This window comes from Pristiophorus japonicus, chromosome 5 (assembly GCF_044704955.1).
Source record: "Pristiophorus japonicus isolate sPriJap1 chromosome 5, sPriJap1.hap1, whole genome shotgun sequence".
Taxonomy (NCBI): Eukaryota; Metazoa; Chordata; class Chondrichthyes; family Pristiophoridae; genus Pristiophorus; species Pristiophorus japonicus.
Genome location: NC_091981.1, coordinates 164,029,106 through 164,044,910, shown reverse-complemented (window position 1 = coordinate 164,044,910; position 15,805 = coordinate 164,029,106). Strand labels below are relative to the sequence as shown.

Genomic DNA, 15,805 nt, shown 5'->3' with positions numbered 1-15,805 from the left:
TCAGTCATTGAAAGTTGGCATGCAGGTACACCAGGTAGTGAAGAAGGCAAATGGCATGTTGGTCTTCATAGCTAGGGGATTTGAGTATAGGAGCAGGGAGGTCTTACTTCAGTTGTACAGGGCCTTAGTGAGGCCTCACCTGGAATATTGTGTTCAGTTTTGGTCTCCTAATCTGAGGAAGGACATTCTTGCTGTTGAGGGAGTGCAGCGAAGGTTCACCAGACTGATTCCCAGGATGGCAGGACTGACATATGAGGAGAGACTGGATCGACTGGGCCTATATTCACTGGAGTTTAGAAGGATGAGAGGGGATCTCATAGAAACATCTAAAATTCTGACAGGACTGGACAGGTTAGATGTGGGAAGAATGTTCCCGATGTTGGGGAAGTCCAGAACCAGGAGACATAGTCTAAGGATAAGGGGTAAGCCATTTAGGACTGAGATGAGGAGAAACTTCTTCACTCAGAGAGTTGTTAACCTGTAAAATTCTCTACTGCAGAGCATTGTTGATGCCCGTTCATTGGATATATTGAAGAGGGAGTTAGATATGGCCCTTACGGCTAAAGGGATGAAGGCGTATGAAGAGAAAGTAGGAAAGGGGTACTGAGGTGAATGATCAGTCATGATCTTATTGAACGGTGGTGCAGGCTTGAAGGGCCGAATGGCCGCCTCCTGCACCTATTTTCTATGTTTCGATGTAAAATGTGCATATTTTAGGAGGATTGATGAAATATGGCCAGCACCTCAGCTATCTCCTCTCTCACATTTAACAGCTGAGGGTACATGCCAACAAGGGCTAGTGACTTATCTAACTTGGGTTCTCTTTTTTCAGAACCAATTCTTTTCCTACTGTTATCTCTAACAATTGTTCTCTATCCTTGTCTAGAACACTTCTTTTCTCGCTTACACTATCATTTGTTTTTAAAAAAATAAACAAAATATGTATTTATTTAATATCCATACCTTTATCCTCCACAGTTGGATCCTCCTCATCTCTGAGCTCTGCTGTTGAAAAATGCATGTTGGATGCCCTGTTGCATCAAATCAAACAAAGCATCATGCAAAGTCTAAAAATCTGAAACTAAACAAACAATAATAGGAATTTTAATCATTTTTGTACAACCAAATTCTGTCAACAGATTTAACGGCGATAAGAGCATACATAAGAACATAAGAAATAGGAGCATGAATAAATCCTTTGGCCCTTTGAGCCATATGACTCTGTTCTTCGCTTTGCAGAGACTCATTAATGCAATTTGTTTTATTTCTAGATGGTACTGTATACGTTTTTGTTGTGAATCATCCACAGCATACCAGCACAGTGAACATTTTTAAGTTTGAAGAGGAACATAATAGTCTGATCCATTTGAAGACCATCCGACATAAACTTTTACACAGGTATATCACGAGAATCTGAAGATGTCTGCTGTTGATTGATGGGCAATTTGATGGGAAGAGAAATTTTAGTTTAAAAAGATAGATAAATCAAAAATGTTCTTCTGTAGAAGGACTTTAACTCATCCAAACATATAGGCCAATAGTGGCAGAAATGTTGCATGGATCATCTAAGTATTTTAGAAATGTAGAAACATAGAAATCTACAGCGCAGAAGGAGGAATTTTGGCCCATCATGTCCGCACCGGCCGACAGAGCCTTTGGTCAGCAGCCCTGAAGTTTACAGATAAACTTTTGAACAATGGCGGAAAGGTAAAGAGCATCCAGCCCAACCAGTCCACCCCATACAACTGCGACACCCCTTACACTGAAACGTTCTACATTCCATCCCAACCGGAGTCATGTGATCTCTTACGAGAGGCAAAAACCAGATTAAAAACCCAGGCCAATTGGGGGAAAAAAAATCTGAGAAAATTCCTCTCCGACCCATCCAGGCGATCGAAGCTAGTTCAGGAGATCACCCTGGCCGTATTCAATTTCCTGCAATACTTACCATCATATCTGTGCCAGCCAACAAGTGGTTATCCAGTCTAATCCCAATTACCAGCTTTAGGCCCGTTAGGCCATAGCTGGAGTACTCCATGCAGTTCTGGTTGCCGTATTATCGGAAGGACGTGATTGCACTAGAGAGGGTGCAGAGGAGATTTACTAGGATGCTGCCTGGAATGGAGAATCTTAGTTATGGAGACAGATTGGATAGGCTGGCTTTGTTCTCATTGGAACAGAGGAGGTTGAGAGGAGACCTCATTGAGGTGTACAAAATTTTGAGGGGCCTGGATATAGTGGATAGCAAGGGCCTATTTCCATTAGTGGAGGGGTCTATTATGAGGGGCATAGTTTTAAGGTGGTTGGTGGAAGGTTCCGAGGGGATTTAAGGGTGTACAACAGATGGCAGATTTTTTATCTTCAAGATAATAGGTACATTTTTCTGCTCACTTGCATATCTTGTCCAACTCATAGAATGGTTACAGCACAGAGAGTGGCCATATGGTCCGTCGAGCCCTTGGTTTCTGATTTTCTAAGTTGCCTTCTGATTACACTAACCCTCCTAGTTTTATATCATCTGAAAATGTGGCCATTTTGCATTAATTTCTGAATCCAGGTCACTTTATATGAATCAGAAACCATAGTAGTCCCAGCACACATCCCACTCAGTAATTCCTGGCCACATTGATGTAACTCCTAACGAGTACTTGTTTCCTATGCTTCAGCCAGCTTCTTGTCCATTCTTGGGGTTTACCCCGAATCTGCCAGCTTTGAGTTTAATTACTAGCAGTTTGCATGAAACTTTGTCAAGTGCCTTGTGGCAGTTGAGGTAAACCACACCATGGGGCTTCCCACAATTCACATGGGTTGTCTTCTCAAGGTTGCGGAAGTTAGTCAAGCAGCATCTTCCCTTTCTGAATTCATGGTGACTGCGGTTAACTAGGCTATTATTGTAAGATGATAGTCAAGTTTACTCCCGATAATCAGTTCTATTTTACATGTAATGGAAGTAGGATTAATGAGTCAGTATTAGCCTGTCTGTTTTGTCATGCTTTTTGAATATGGTCATCACATTAGTCTGTTTCCAATCTTCTGGTTGCCCTCCAGTGTCCATTGTCTCCCTCAATGATGGTCAGTCCCTCACAGATATCCTCCCTCGTCTCTCTCAGCACTCTAGGATAAATCCCATTAACTGTGAGGATTTTTGTCTTAAGTCTGCCTAAAACTCCATTTCATTTACAATAGTCATTGATTTTATTTGAACATCTTTATTTGGATAGGGCATGTTGCTCATGTCTTCCCTTGTGAATACTTGGAGAAAGTATTCATTCAGAATATTTATTATTTTATGCTTGTCCCCTTTTTCAAGCCTGCTTGTGGTTTTAACATACAGTAAGTGCTTCTACAGGTATATAAAAAGGCAGTGGCTAAAGTAAATGTTGGTCCCTTAGTGGATGAGACTGGGGAATTTTAAATGGGGAAATGGCAGCGACTTTGGACAAATATTTTGTATCTGTCTTCACGAAGGAAGACACTAAAAGCATCCCAATAATAATAGATAATCAAGGGGCTATAGTGAGGGGGGAACTTAACTATCACTATCACTAGAGAAAAAGTACTAGGCAAACTAATGGGACAAAGGTGGACAAGTCCCCTGGACCCGATGGCTTACATCCTAGGGTCTTAAAAGAAATAACTGCAGAGATAGGGGATGCATTGGTTGTAATCTACCAAAATTCCCTGGATTCTGGGGAGGTCCCAGCAGTTTAGAAAACTGCAAATGTAATATCCCTATTCAAATCAGGAAATTATAGACCAGTTAGTCTAACATCTGTCATTGGGAAAATGCTGGAGTCCATTATTAAGGAAGTAATAGCAGGACATTTAGAAAATCATAATACAGTCAGCATGGTTTTATGAAAGGGAAATCATGTTTGACAAATTTGCTAGAGTTCTTTGAGGATGTAATGAGCAGGGTGGATAAAGGGGAACTAGTAGATGTCATGTATTTGGATTTCCAGAAGACATTCGATAAGGTACTACATAGAAGGTTACTGCACAAGATAAGAGCTCATGGGATGGGGGTAATATATTAGCATGGGTAGAGGATTGGCTAACAGAAAACAGAGAGTCGGGATAAACGGGTAATTTTCAGGTTGGCAAACAGTAACTAGAGGGGTGCCACAGGGATCAGTGCAGGAACCTCAACTATTCACAATCTATATTAATGACTTGGATGAAGGGACCGAGTGTAATGTAGCCAAGTTTGCTGATGCAAAGATAGGTGGGAAAGCAAGTTGTGAAGAGGACACAAATAATCTGCAAAGGGATATAGATCGATTAATTGTGGGCAAACATTTGGCAAATGGAGTATAATTGGGAAACTGTGAGGTTATCCACTTTGATGGGAAGAATAAAAAAGGAAATTATTATTTAAATGGAGCCTGCTCCACCATTCAATAAGATCATGGCTGATCATCTACATCAATTCCAATTTCCTGCACTACCCCCATATCCTTTGATTCCCTCAATATCCAAAAATCTATCAACACCTGTCTTGAATATACTCATTGACTAAGCCTCCATTGCCCTCTGGAGTAGAGAATTCCAAAGATTCACCACCCTCTGAGTGAAGAAAATTCTCATCATCTCAGTCCTAAATGGCCGACCCCTTATTCTGAGATTTTGACCTCTGATTCTAAACTCCTCAGCCAGAGGAAACAAACACACTGCATCTACCCTGTCAAGCCCTGTAAGAATTTTATATGTTTCAATGAGATCACCTCATTCTTTTAAACTCTGGAGAATATAGGCCTAATCTACTTTGTTACAGAGATGGGGGTGAGGCCATGGAGAGATTTGAATATAAGGATGAGAATTTTAAATTGAAGGAGTCAGGAGACTGGGAGCCAATATAGAGTAGCAAGCACAGGGGTGATGGGTGAGCTGGACTTTGGGTAGGTTAGGATATGGGCAGCAGATTTTTCGATGAGCTGATGTTTATGGATGGTGGAGGATGAGAATAGTCAAATCTGGAGATGACAAAGGCATGAATGAGGCTTTTTGTAGCAGATGGGTTTAGATAGGGGCAGAGACGGGCAATATTTTGAAGGTAGAAGTAGGCGATCTTATTGGATATGATATTGGGTCAGAAACTCAGTTTGCAGTCAAATAGGACGTTGAGGTTGCAAACAGTAGTCTTCCAGTTGGCGAGGGGGATGGTATGTGCTGGGCTGCTTTCTTTTTCGTCTTGTTACTTTAAACACCATATTACACACACTCAGTTGTAACAATGCAGGATCAGGACTTTATTGAAACCGCATACCAGCCACAGCCGTAAGAGAGCACGGGTCTTTTCATACTACGCCATTCCAGTATGAGAGCGAGCTGCTGAGGCACCACAGTTCACAATTCAGTGCGAGCCGCTAAACAGTCATTCCCTCACATTTCTCATTCCATTCTTTAGCTTTGATCACTACCTTCCATGCCTACTAATAAATCATCGTACATCAAAGATACATACAAATGCCAATAGAATAACAACGTAAACCCAACAAATATGCACTTCCATAAACACAAGTGACCTGATTGCCGTCATAAACTTCCCATTCATTTTATTGCCATAAACATAGGTGACCTGATCCTCGACCTGATAGCCACGCAACTCAGTCTTCTGACCTGTGGAGAAACATTTGCTTTAATATCCATTTGCACAATTTACAACCCAGGCTTAGCAGAAAGCTGTTTTAACTTTTAATTGACCGTGTATTGGTTTCACAGGGTGCGCAGAAAGAACATTTGAGGTACACAGATAGTGTGAACCCTCATTCCCACAGTAGGGAGGTTGTGGTGGGAGCTGAAGACAATAGCTTCAGACTTCCCAATGTTTAATTGGACGATATTGAAACTCGATTAGGACTGGATTTCTGACAAGCAGGATGACCACACAAGTAGTCCATGGGTCGGGAGATGTGGAGTTGGATGTCATCTGTGAACCTGATGCTATATCTTCAGATGTCACCGAGAGACAAGATATGAGGAATTGAAGGAGACCACCGATAGAGACTCGAGGTAATGATGCGGGGTTGAGAAAAGAAGCATTCGCTGGAGATGTTCTGGCTATGATTGGATAGGAAGAATGGGACCAAGTGAGGGCATTCCTATTTGGACAATGAAGGAAAGGCATTGTAGGTGGATAGTGTACTAATCATAGAATCATACAAATTTACAGCATGGAAGGAGGCTATTCGGCCCATCGTATCTGCACCGGCCGACAAAGAGCTATCCAGCCTAATCCCACTTTCTGGCTCTTGGTCCGTAGCCCTGTAGGCTACAGCACTTCAAGTGCACATCCAAGTACTTTTTAAATGTGGTGAGGGTTCTGCCTCCACCACCCTTTCAGGCAGTAACTTCTAGACTCCCACAATCCTCTGGGTGAAGAAATTTCCCCTCAAATCCTCTCTAAACCTCCTACCAATTACTTTAAATCTATGCCCCCTGGTTGTTGACCCCTCTGCTAAAGGAAATAGGTCCTTCCCATCCACGCTATCTTGGCCCCTCATAATTTTATACACCTCAATGAGGTCTCCCCTCAGCCTCCTCTGTTCCAAAGAAAACAAGCCTAGCCTATCCAATCTTTCCTCATAGCTAAAAATTCTCTAGTCCAGGCAACATCCTCGTAAATCTCTGTATTCTCTCTAGTGCAATCACATCTGTCATGTAATGTGGTGACCAGAAATGCACGCAGTACTCTAGCTGTGGCCTAACTAGTGTTCAAGCATAACCTCCCCGCTCTTTTATTCTATGCCTTGGCTAATAGAGGCAAGTATTCCCGTATGCCTTCTTAACTACCTTATCTACCTGGCCTGCTATCTACAGGGTTCTGTGGACATGCACACAAAGGTCCCTTTGTACCTCTGCACTTCTCAGTGTCCTATCATTTAATGTGTATTATCTTGCCTTGTTAGACCTACCCAAATGCATTGCCTCACATTTCTCTGGATTGTATTCCATTTGCTAATGTTTTGCCCACCTGACCAGTTCATTGATATCTTCCTGCAGTCTGCAGCTTTCTTCTTCATTATCAATCACAGAGCCGATTTTAGTATCATTGTAATGTATATATGCCTGGGTTTACCTGCCACCAGGGGGAGCGATCATTGGAGGTCATTGGGCCACAGACACACACATGCAGCCCTTGTATATAAAGAAAGCCTCCATGTTTAATCCTCACTTTGAGAGCTAATAAAGCAGAGTCAGGTTGCACCTGATTGAGTTCACGGTACTAAGCCTATTGAGTTATTGCATATGCAACATTCGGCGATGTGGTACAATACGAACTTTCACGCACAAAACAAAAAAAATGAGCACCGTTGGAATCCTGGAGCGATTCGTGGAGGGAGAAGACTGGGAGGATTTTACAGATCGCCTTGACCAGTACTTTGTGGCCAACAAGATGGATGTAGGCGCAGGGCGGTTTTCCTCACGGTTTGTGGTCCAAAAATCTATGGCCTCATAAAGAATCTGCTCTCACCTGTACGCCCAACAGAAAAGACCTGTGAGGAATTGTGTGCTCTGATTCAGGACCATCTCAAACCTAAGGAAGACATCATTATCTCGAGATATCGCTTTTACAAGCATGTTCGTTCTGAGGGCCAGTGGCGGAATTTGTTGCCGACCTGAGACGTCTCGCCGGGCCGTGTAAGTTTGGAACTGCATTGGAAGACATGCTGCGCGACGCCTTTGTAATAGGCATAAACCACGAGATGATCCTGCGGAAGCTGCTGGCTGCAGAGACGCTGGATCTGAGCAGGGCCATCACGATTGCCCAGGCTTGCCTGACCACGGTCGATAGTACAAAGCAGATATCCGTGCAGAGTCTGAACTCCACGGCAAGTACTGTGCACCAGATTGTGTCGTCGGTTGGCAGAGCTGCACCTGGCAGGGCCTACCCGACTGTGTTTGCGAAACCTGTAGCTGCTCGAAGTCCGCCATTGGGCACGAATCCGATTTCACCCTGTTGGTGTATTGGCGTTGTGGGGGCAATCATTGGCCTCATCAGTGCCGTTTCAGACAGTATATTTGTAGAGGCTGTGCAAAAATTGGGCACCTTCAGCGGATGTGTCCGCAGCTCAGCAAGCATGCTGCGACACACCACGTGGATGATGATGACTGATCCGGAGCGGATTCGGCAATGCAACCCAAGATATCCGAGGAGGAAGTGCATAGTGTACATTCATTCCTGACAAAGAGCCAACCGATAATGATTGAAGTAAAATTGAACCGAGTGCTGGTATCTATGGAATTAGACACGGGTGCGAGTCAGTCAATTATGAGCCAGAGGACTTTCGTAAAGCTGTGGGACACCAAGGCTGTGAAACCCAAGCTGAGTCCAGTAGATGCAAAATTACGTACCTACACCAAAGAGCTCATGCCAGTGATTGGCAGTGCAGCAGTCAAGTTGTTGTACGATGGGGCAGTTCATGATCTATTGCTATGGATCATTCCAGGTAATGGTCCACAGCTGTTCGGTAGGAGTTGACTCGAAAAAATAAAGTGGAACTGGAACGATATTAAAGCTTTGTCATCGGTGGATGGCGCTTCGTGTGCTCAACTGCTGAGCAAATTTCCCTCGCTGATTGAACCAGGCATCGGCAACTTCACGGGAGCCAAGGTTCAGATCCACCTGGACTCGGATGCAAGACCCGTCCATCACAAAGCCCGGGTGGTCCCGTACATGATAAGGGAGAAGGTCGAAATCGAACTGGACAGACTCCAAATTGAAGGGGTCATTTCACCGGTCGAATTTAACGAATGTGCTAATCCCATTGTTCCTGTGCTGAAGAATGATGGCACTGTCAGGATTTGTGGAGACTATAAGGTTACGATCAACCGAGTTTCGAAACAGGATCAGTACCCGTTACTAAAGGCTGATGATCTGTTTGCAATGCTAGCCAGGGGAAAGTCGTTCACCAAATTGGATCTGACATCGGCCTTTATGACACAGGAGCTTGTTGAATCGTCGAAAAAACTTACGTGCATCAATACACATAAAGGGCTGTTCATTTACAACAGGTGTCCTTTTGGAATTCGCTCGGCTGCAGCCATATTTCAGAGAAACATGAAGAGTTTACTGAAGTCCGTCCCTAGAACCGTGGTGTTCCACAGGTCGTGACACTGCCAAACACCTGCACAACCTGGAAGAGGTTCTATGTCGTCTGGACAAAGTGGGGCTCAGGCTGAAACGTTCAAAGTACATCTTTATGGCACTGGAAGTCGAATTCCTGGTAAGGAAGATTGCTGCAGATGACATCAGACCTATGGACTCGAAAACAGAGGCCATCAAAAATGCACCCAGACCCCAGAGTGTGACGGAGCTGTGTTCGTTCCTTGGTCTCAGCTACGTTGGTAATTTCTTACCTAAATTGAGCACATTATTAGAGCCACTGTACATGCTGCTCAGAAAAGGTGACAACTGGGTTTGGGGTGTATCTCAAGACAGGGCCTTCGAGAAGGCTAGAAATCTGCTTTGTTCCAACAAATTGCTGGTACATTATGCCCTGTGCAAGCATTTAATATTGGCCTGTGATGCTTCATTACATGGGGCTGGTTGCGTGCTCCAACAATCCAATGAGTCGGGAAAATTACAACCCGTTGCATATGCGTCGAGAAGCATGTCTAAAGCGGAAAGAGCCTACGGGATGTTAGAGAAAGAAGCTTTAGCCTGCGTATATGGGGTTAAAAAGATGCACCAGTATCTGTTTGGGCTTCGTTTCGAGCTTGAAACCGATCACAAGCCGCTCATATCTTTGTTTTCAGAGCATAGAGGTATCAATACCAATGTGTCATCCCGCATCCAGAGATGGGCGCTGACATCATTTGCCTGTGATTATGTTATTCGCCCGGCACCGAGAATTGTGCCGATGCATTGAGCCGTTTACCATTGCCCACGCCGGAGGTGGAAATGCCACAGCCCACAGACCTACTCTTGGTCATGGATGCCTTTGAGAGTGAAGGGTCGCCTGTCACTGCTCAACAAGTTAGGACCTGGACCAGCCAGTAGCCGATCTTATCGGTTGCAAAACGTTGTGCCCTTAGTGGTGATTGGTCGGCCATTCCCAGGATGAGACCAAACCTTACACGAACTATCCATTCAATCTGATTGTTTGCTATGGGGTAATCATGTTGTTATGCCCAAGAAAGGCAGGGAGAGATTTGTATGGGATTTACACAGTGTCCATCCCGGTATTGTGATGATGAAGGCCATTGCCAGGTCTCACATTTGGTGGCCTGGCATCGATTCTGATTTGGAGCCATGTGTGCATCAGTGCAACACTTGCATGCAGTTAATCAATGCACCAGTGGAATCTCCGCTAAGTCTGTGATCATGGCCATCCAAATCACGGTCGAGGATCCACATCGACTATGCGGTTCCTTTCCTGGGAAAAATGTTTTTGGTGGTGGTGGATGCGTATTCCAAATGGATAGAATGTGTAATCATGTTATCCAGCACATCCACAACCACCATTGAGAGCCTTCGTGCCATGTTTGCCACTCACGGTCTGCCCGACATCGTTGTGAGCGACGACGGATCGTGCTTCACGAGTTTGGAGTTTCAAGAGTTTATGAGACTCAATGGTATCAAGCACGTAAGGTCAGCACCATTCAAACCCGTGTCCAATGGTCAAGCGGAGCGGGCCGTCCAAACCATCAAGCAGAGCCTGAAACGTGTAACTCACTGTTCTTTGTCATGTTCTTTGTTCTTTCTCAAGACCAGCCTCTCTCTTGTCCACCCTGATCTTAACGATCATGTCAAAAACAGACGTCAGCTTCAGTAGTGGTATCATAATCGCACTGCCGTTTCACGCAACATCTCTATTAATGATCCTGTGTATGTGCTAAATTATGGTCAAGGCCCCAAGTGGGTCACTGGCACTGTTATGGCCAAGCAGGGTAACAGGGTACTTATTGTCAGGTTCACTAATGGGAAAACATGCAGGAGACACATTGATCAGATGAAATTGCGGCACACAGACAAACTGGAACTGCTTGAAGAAGACACCATCAATGACCAACCGATTCATATTCAGCCATCAGAAGACCCTGCTGTTGTCAATGAATCTGGACCTTCAATCCCTGACCTTCAATCCCTGACATGGACATTGCCACTCCCATTAGATCGGCTACCCAGTCTCAAGTCATGAATGACTCGGAGAGCTCACCCAGATCTGGAATTGAATTGAGACGATCAACGAGGGAGTGGAAAGCCCTGGACCGTCTCAATTTGTAAATAGGACTGATACCAAGATCTTTGGGGAGAATGATGTAATGTATGTATGCCTGGGTTTACCTGCCACCAGGGGGAGCGACTGTCGGATGTCATTGGGCCACAGACACACACGTGCAGCCCTTGTATATAAAGAAAACCTCCATGTTTAATCCTCACTTTGAGAGCTAATAAAGTAGAGTCAGGTCGCACCTGATTGAGTTCACGGTACTAAGCCTATTGAGTTATTGCATACGCAACAATCATCTGCAAACTTCTTAATCATACCTCCTACATTCAAGTCAAAATCATTGATATATACCACAAAAAGCAAGGGACCTAGTACTGAGCCCAGTCACAAAAACATCCATCAAACATTACCCGTTGCTTCCTGCCTTTGAGTCAATGTTGGATCCAACTTGCCACTTTGTCCTGGATCCCATGGGCTTTTACTTTTATGACCAGTTTGCCATGTGGAACCTTATCAAAAGCCTTGCTAAAATCCATACACACATGAAACGCACTACCCTCATCGACCTTCCTTGTTACCTCCTCAAAAAAATTAAATTAGGTTAGTCAGACATGACCTTCCCTTAACAAATCTGTGCTGACTGTAATCCGTGTCTTTCTAAATGAAGATTTATCCTGCCCGCAGAATTTTTCCAATAATTTTCCCACCACTAAGGTTAGGCTGACTGACTGTAATTACTCTGTCTATCCCTTTCTCCCCTTTTAAACAAAGATACAACGTTAGCAGTCCTCCAGTCCTCCGGCACCACATCTGTAGCCAGAGAGGATTGGAAAATGATGGTCAGAACCTCTGCTATTTCCTCTTTTGCTTCCCTTAACCGGTGACTGCAGAGAGGTTGCAAAGAATGATGAGGGATAATGTACTACAGTCACCAAGGATATTGTTTGTGACTTTGATTAGGACAGTTTCAGTGCTGTGACGGCACAGAAACCTGATTGGAGAGATTTAAATGTGGCACTGCAGGAAAGATGGCTACGGTTTTGGGCAGTGAGGATACATTCAAGGACGTGAGAGGAAAAGAAGTTTGGAGATTGTTGTGTATGGAGAAAGAGTCAGACTGAACACTGTGAGCTCAAAGTAAAGTGTAACCTTAGTCTTTTATTGCAGGTCTCCAGAGTGCCTCTCCAACCTGTGAAGTCTCCTTAAATATCTCTGCTTCCAAGGGATTATGGGAACCCTTGGGACACCAGGGGATGAGCTCTTTGGTGGCTGTACAGAGTAAATGCAAGTATACATGTATAACAACACTCCCCCACACCCCCCCCAAAGTCAATGGTGGAACTGTTTACAATGTGAGTCGATCTGGGGCCCTTCTTGCCCTGGTTGATCGTCTCAGTGTGAAAGCTGGTGTTGTTGAATCATTTTTGGGCCCTCGCTGGGCTGCTGTGCAGCTGGCCTTGCTGGGCTGCCTGATGTGTTGGGCCCTGCTGGGCTGCTGTGGATGATGGTTCTGCTTCGTGGTCAACCGTGGTGCCGGTTACCACTGGTGTGTATGTTGGGGGATTAAAAAAGGTAGGGTCCAAGGTGGGTTGCTCAGGATAGTCCGTGAATCTGAGTTTGATTTGGTCCCAGTGTTTCCGGTGAATGAGTCCATTTGAAAGTTTGACCCGAAACACCCTGCTCCCCTCTTTGGCCACGACAGTGCCGGGAAGCCACTTGGGACCTTCTCCATAATTTAATACAAATACAGGATCATTGATTTCAATCTCGCGTGACACATTTGCGCTATCATGGTATGCACTTTGTTGAAGCCGCCTGCTCTCTACCTGTTCATGTAGATCAGGATGAACTAACGAGAGCCTTGTCTTAAGTGCCCTTTTCATGAGCAGTTCAACAGGTGGGATCCCAGTGGGGTCTCGTGCGGTAGCTAAGCAGGACTCGGGATAGGCGATTCTGCAGTGAGCCTTCAATTACCCTCTTCAAGCCTTGCTTGGTGGTTTGCACTGCTCTCTCTGCCTGATCATTGGATGCTGGTTTAAACAGGGCAGATGTGACATGTTTCATCCCGTTATGGGTCATGAATTCTTTGAACTCAGCACTGGTAAAACATGGCCCGTTGTCGCTCATCAGGACATCGGATAAGCCTTGTTTGGCAAACATGGCCTGTAGGCTTACAGTAGTGGCAGCGGACGTGCTAGACGACATTATGTCACATTCAATCCACTTGGAGTACGCGTCGACAAACACAAGGAACATTTTACCCAAGAACGGGCCTGCATAGTCGACGTGTACCCTATACCATGGTTTGGAGGGCCAAGACCATAAACTTAGTGGCGCCTCCCTGGGTGCACTGCTTAACTTTGAGCATGTATTACATCTGTGAATGCAGGACTCTAAGTCCGCATCGATACCGGGCCACCATACATGGGATCTGGCTATCGCTTTCATCATTGCGATGCCTGTGGAGGTCGTTGATGAAGGTGTCTCTTGGGGACCACTACTCGGTGGCCCCACAGAAGGCAGTCTGCCTTCATCTTTGCGCCGCTGAAACGGCTTTATCTCTTCCTGCATTTCCACTGGGACACTGGTACAGCTCCTGTGAAGCACACAGTTTTTGACTAGAGATAATAAGGGGTCCTGGCTTGTCCAGGTTTTGATCTGCCAGGCAGTGACGGGTGATTGCTCACTCTCAAATGCTTCCATAACCATGGCTAGATCTGCGGGCTGCGCCATTTCCACCCTCGTGGTGGGCAATGGCAGCCTACTGAGAGCATTAGCGCAGTTTTCTGTGCTGGCCTGTGGTGGATGGCGTAGTTGTATGCGGACAACGTGAGCGCCCATCTCTGGATGCGGGCCGCTGCGTTGGTATTTATCCCTTTACTCTCGGAAAACAGGGATATAAGTGGCTTATGGTCAGATTCCAATTCGAACTTTAGCCCAAACAGGTATTGATGCATTTCCTTTACCCCATAGACACAAGCTAACACATCTTTTTCAATCATGCTGTAGGCTCTCTCAGCCTTAGACAGACTCCTGGATGCATAAGCAACCGGTTGCAGTTTCCTGAAATCATTAGCTTGTTGCAATACACACCCAACGCCATATGATGACGCATCACATGCTCGTACCAAACGCTTACATGGATCATACAACACAAGCAATTTGTTTGAGCATAACAATTTTCTCGTTTTCACAAAGGCATTTTCTTGGTTTTTGCCCCAAACCCATTCGCCCCTTTTCGTAGTAAGACATGCAGTGGTTCTAGCAGTGTGCTGAGATCTGGTAAGAAGTTACCAAAATAGTTCAAGAGTTCCAGAAACGACCGCAGCTCCGTTATGTTCTGTGGCCTCGATGCGTTCTCGATTGCCTCCGTCTTCACGTTGGTAGGCCTGATGCCGTCCGCCGCAATCCTCCTTCCAAGAACTCTACTTCAGGTGCCAAGAAAACGCACTTCGAGCGTTTTAACCTGAGCCCCACGCGGTTGAGTCGACTAAGAACCTCCTCCAGGTTCTGCAGGTGCTCGACTGTGTTCCAACCTGTGACCAAGATGTTGTCCTGGAAGACCACGGTGTGGGGACCAACTTCAGTAAACTTTCCATGTTTCTCTGGAATATCGCCGCCGCTGATCAGATTCCAAATGGGCACCTGTTATAAACAAAAAGACCTTTGTGCGTGTTGATGCAGGTGAGAGCCTTCGATGCTTCCTCCAGTTCCTGCGTCATGTAGGCTGAAGTCAGATCCAGCTTCGTGAACGTCTTTCATAGAAACATAGAAACATAGAAAATAGGTGCAGGAGTAGGCCATCCGGCCCTTTCCTCCCGCCAGGGTTGCAAAGAGGTTGTCGGCTTTTCGTAGTGGGTATTGGTCCTGTAGGGAGAAACGATTGATAGTTACTTTGTAATCGCTACAGATTCTGACGGTGCCGTCTCCCTTGAGGACTGGATGTAGGGGGTTTAACTACAACCTTTGAACCCCCACAGCTTATGCCTGGCCTGTGGGAACTTCTCTGAGCAGTTTTGAAGTGCTCCTAACCCCTGGTTCTGGACACTGGACTTATCACAGAAGTAATAAAGCAAAAGGCAGATAAGTGTGTGTTTGGAATGAGTCTAAGGTGTTGATTAGAAAGTTGAAGGCACCAAAACTTTATTTCAGACAAGTGAAAACTACCAAATTTTATTGCAACATAACAATCACGGTCAGGCAGAGCTAGAAGGGAGGAAGAAGAACATACAAAATTACAGTGTATCTGTCTAAACCAAAAAAAAAACCACCTCCCAACACCCAAACCTTACTGTTTAGGTCTACATCATTAAGGTCAGAATTAGACTTGCCAATGCAACTTCAGATGTTGCCTTCAGGGATGGTAGGCTTTGTTTTCCAGCGATGGGAGTGTTGTTTTATTGCCGTTGGGGACCCTGGTTGATTCGACCATTCGTAGAGGGTGAGTGGTCAGCTCGATCATCGCTGGTTGGCCCCTGGTAATATGGTGGCAGATTCTTCTGTTGGTTTCGATGGGCCCACTTGGGTTTTAATCCTAAATTGGACCTTGGTGGAGTTCGGGGCCAGGTTGCAGCTGACCGAGCTGAGTGTCGTGCTCCCGGTTGCGGTTTTGACTTGGCCCCCTTTGG

General features: G+C 45.2%; 1 protein-coding gene across 2 annotated transcripts in view; it reads left to right on the top strand.

Annotated features, from left to right (window-relative positions):
• The window catches only part of LOC139264497 (serum paraoxonase/arylesterase 2-like), a 138,219-nt gene that overhangs the window by 55,349 nt on the left and 67,065 nt on the right, over positions 1 to 15,805 (top strand). For both annotated transcript variants that reach the window (XM_070881063.1, XM_070881061.1), the window contains exon 5: positions 1,272 to 1,398. In XM_070881063.1, coding sequence (XP_070737164.1) covers positions 1,272 to 1,398 — 127 coding nt within the window. The remainder of the gene's footprint in view (positions 1 to 1,271; positions 1,399 to 15,805) is intronic.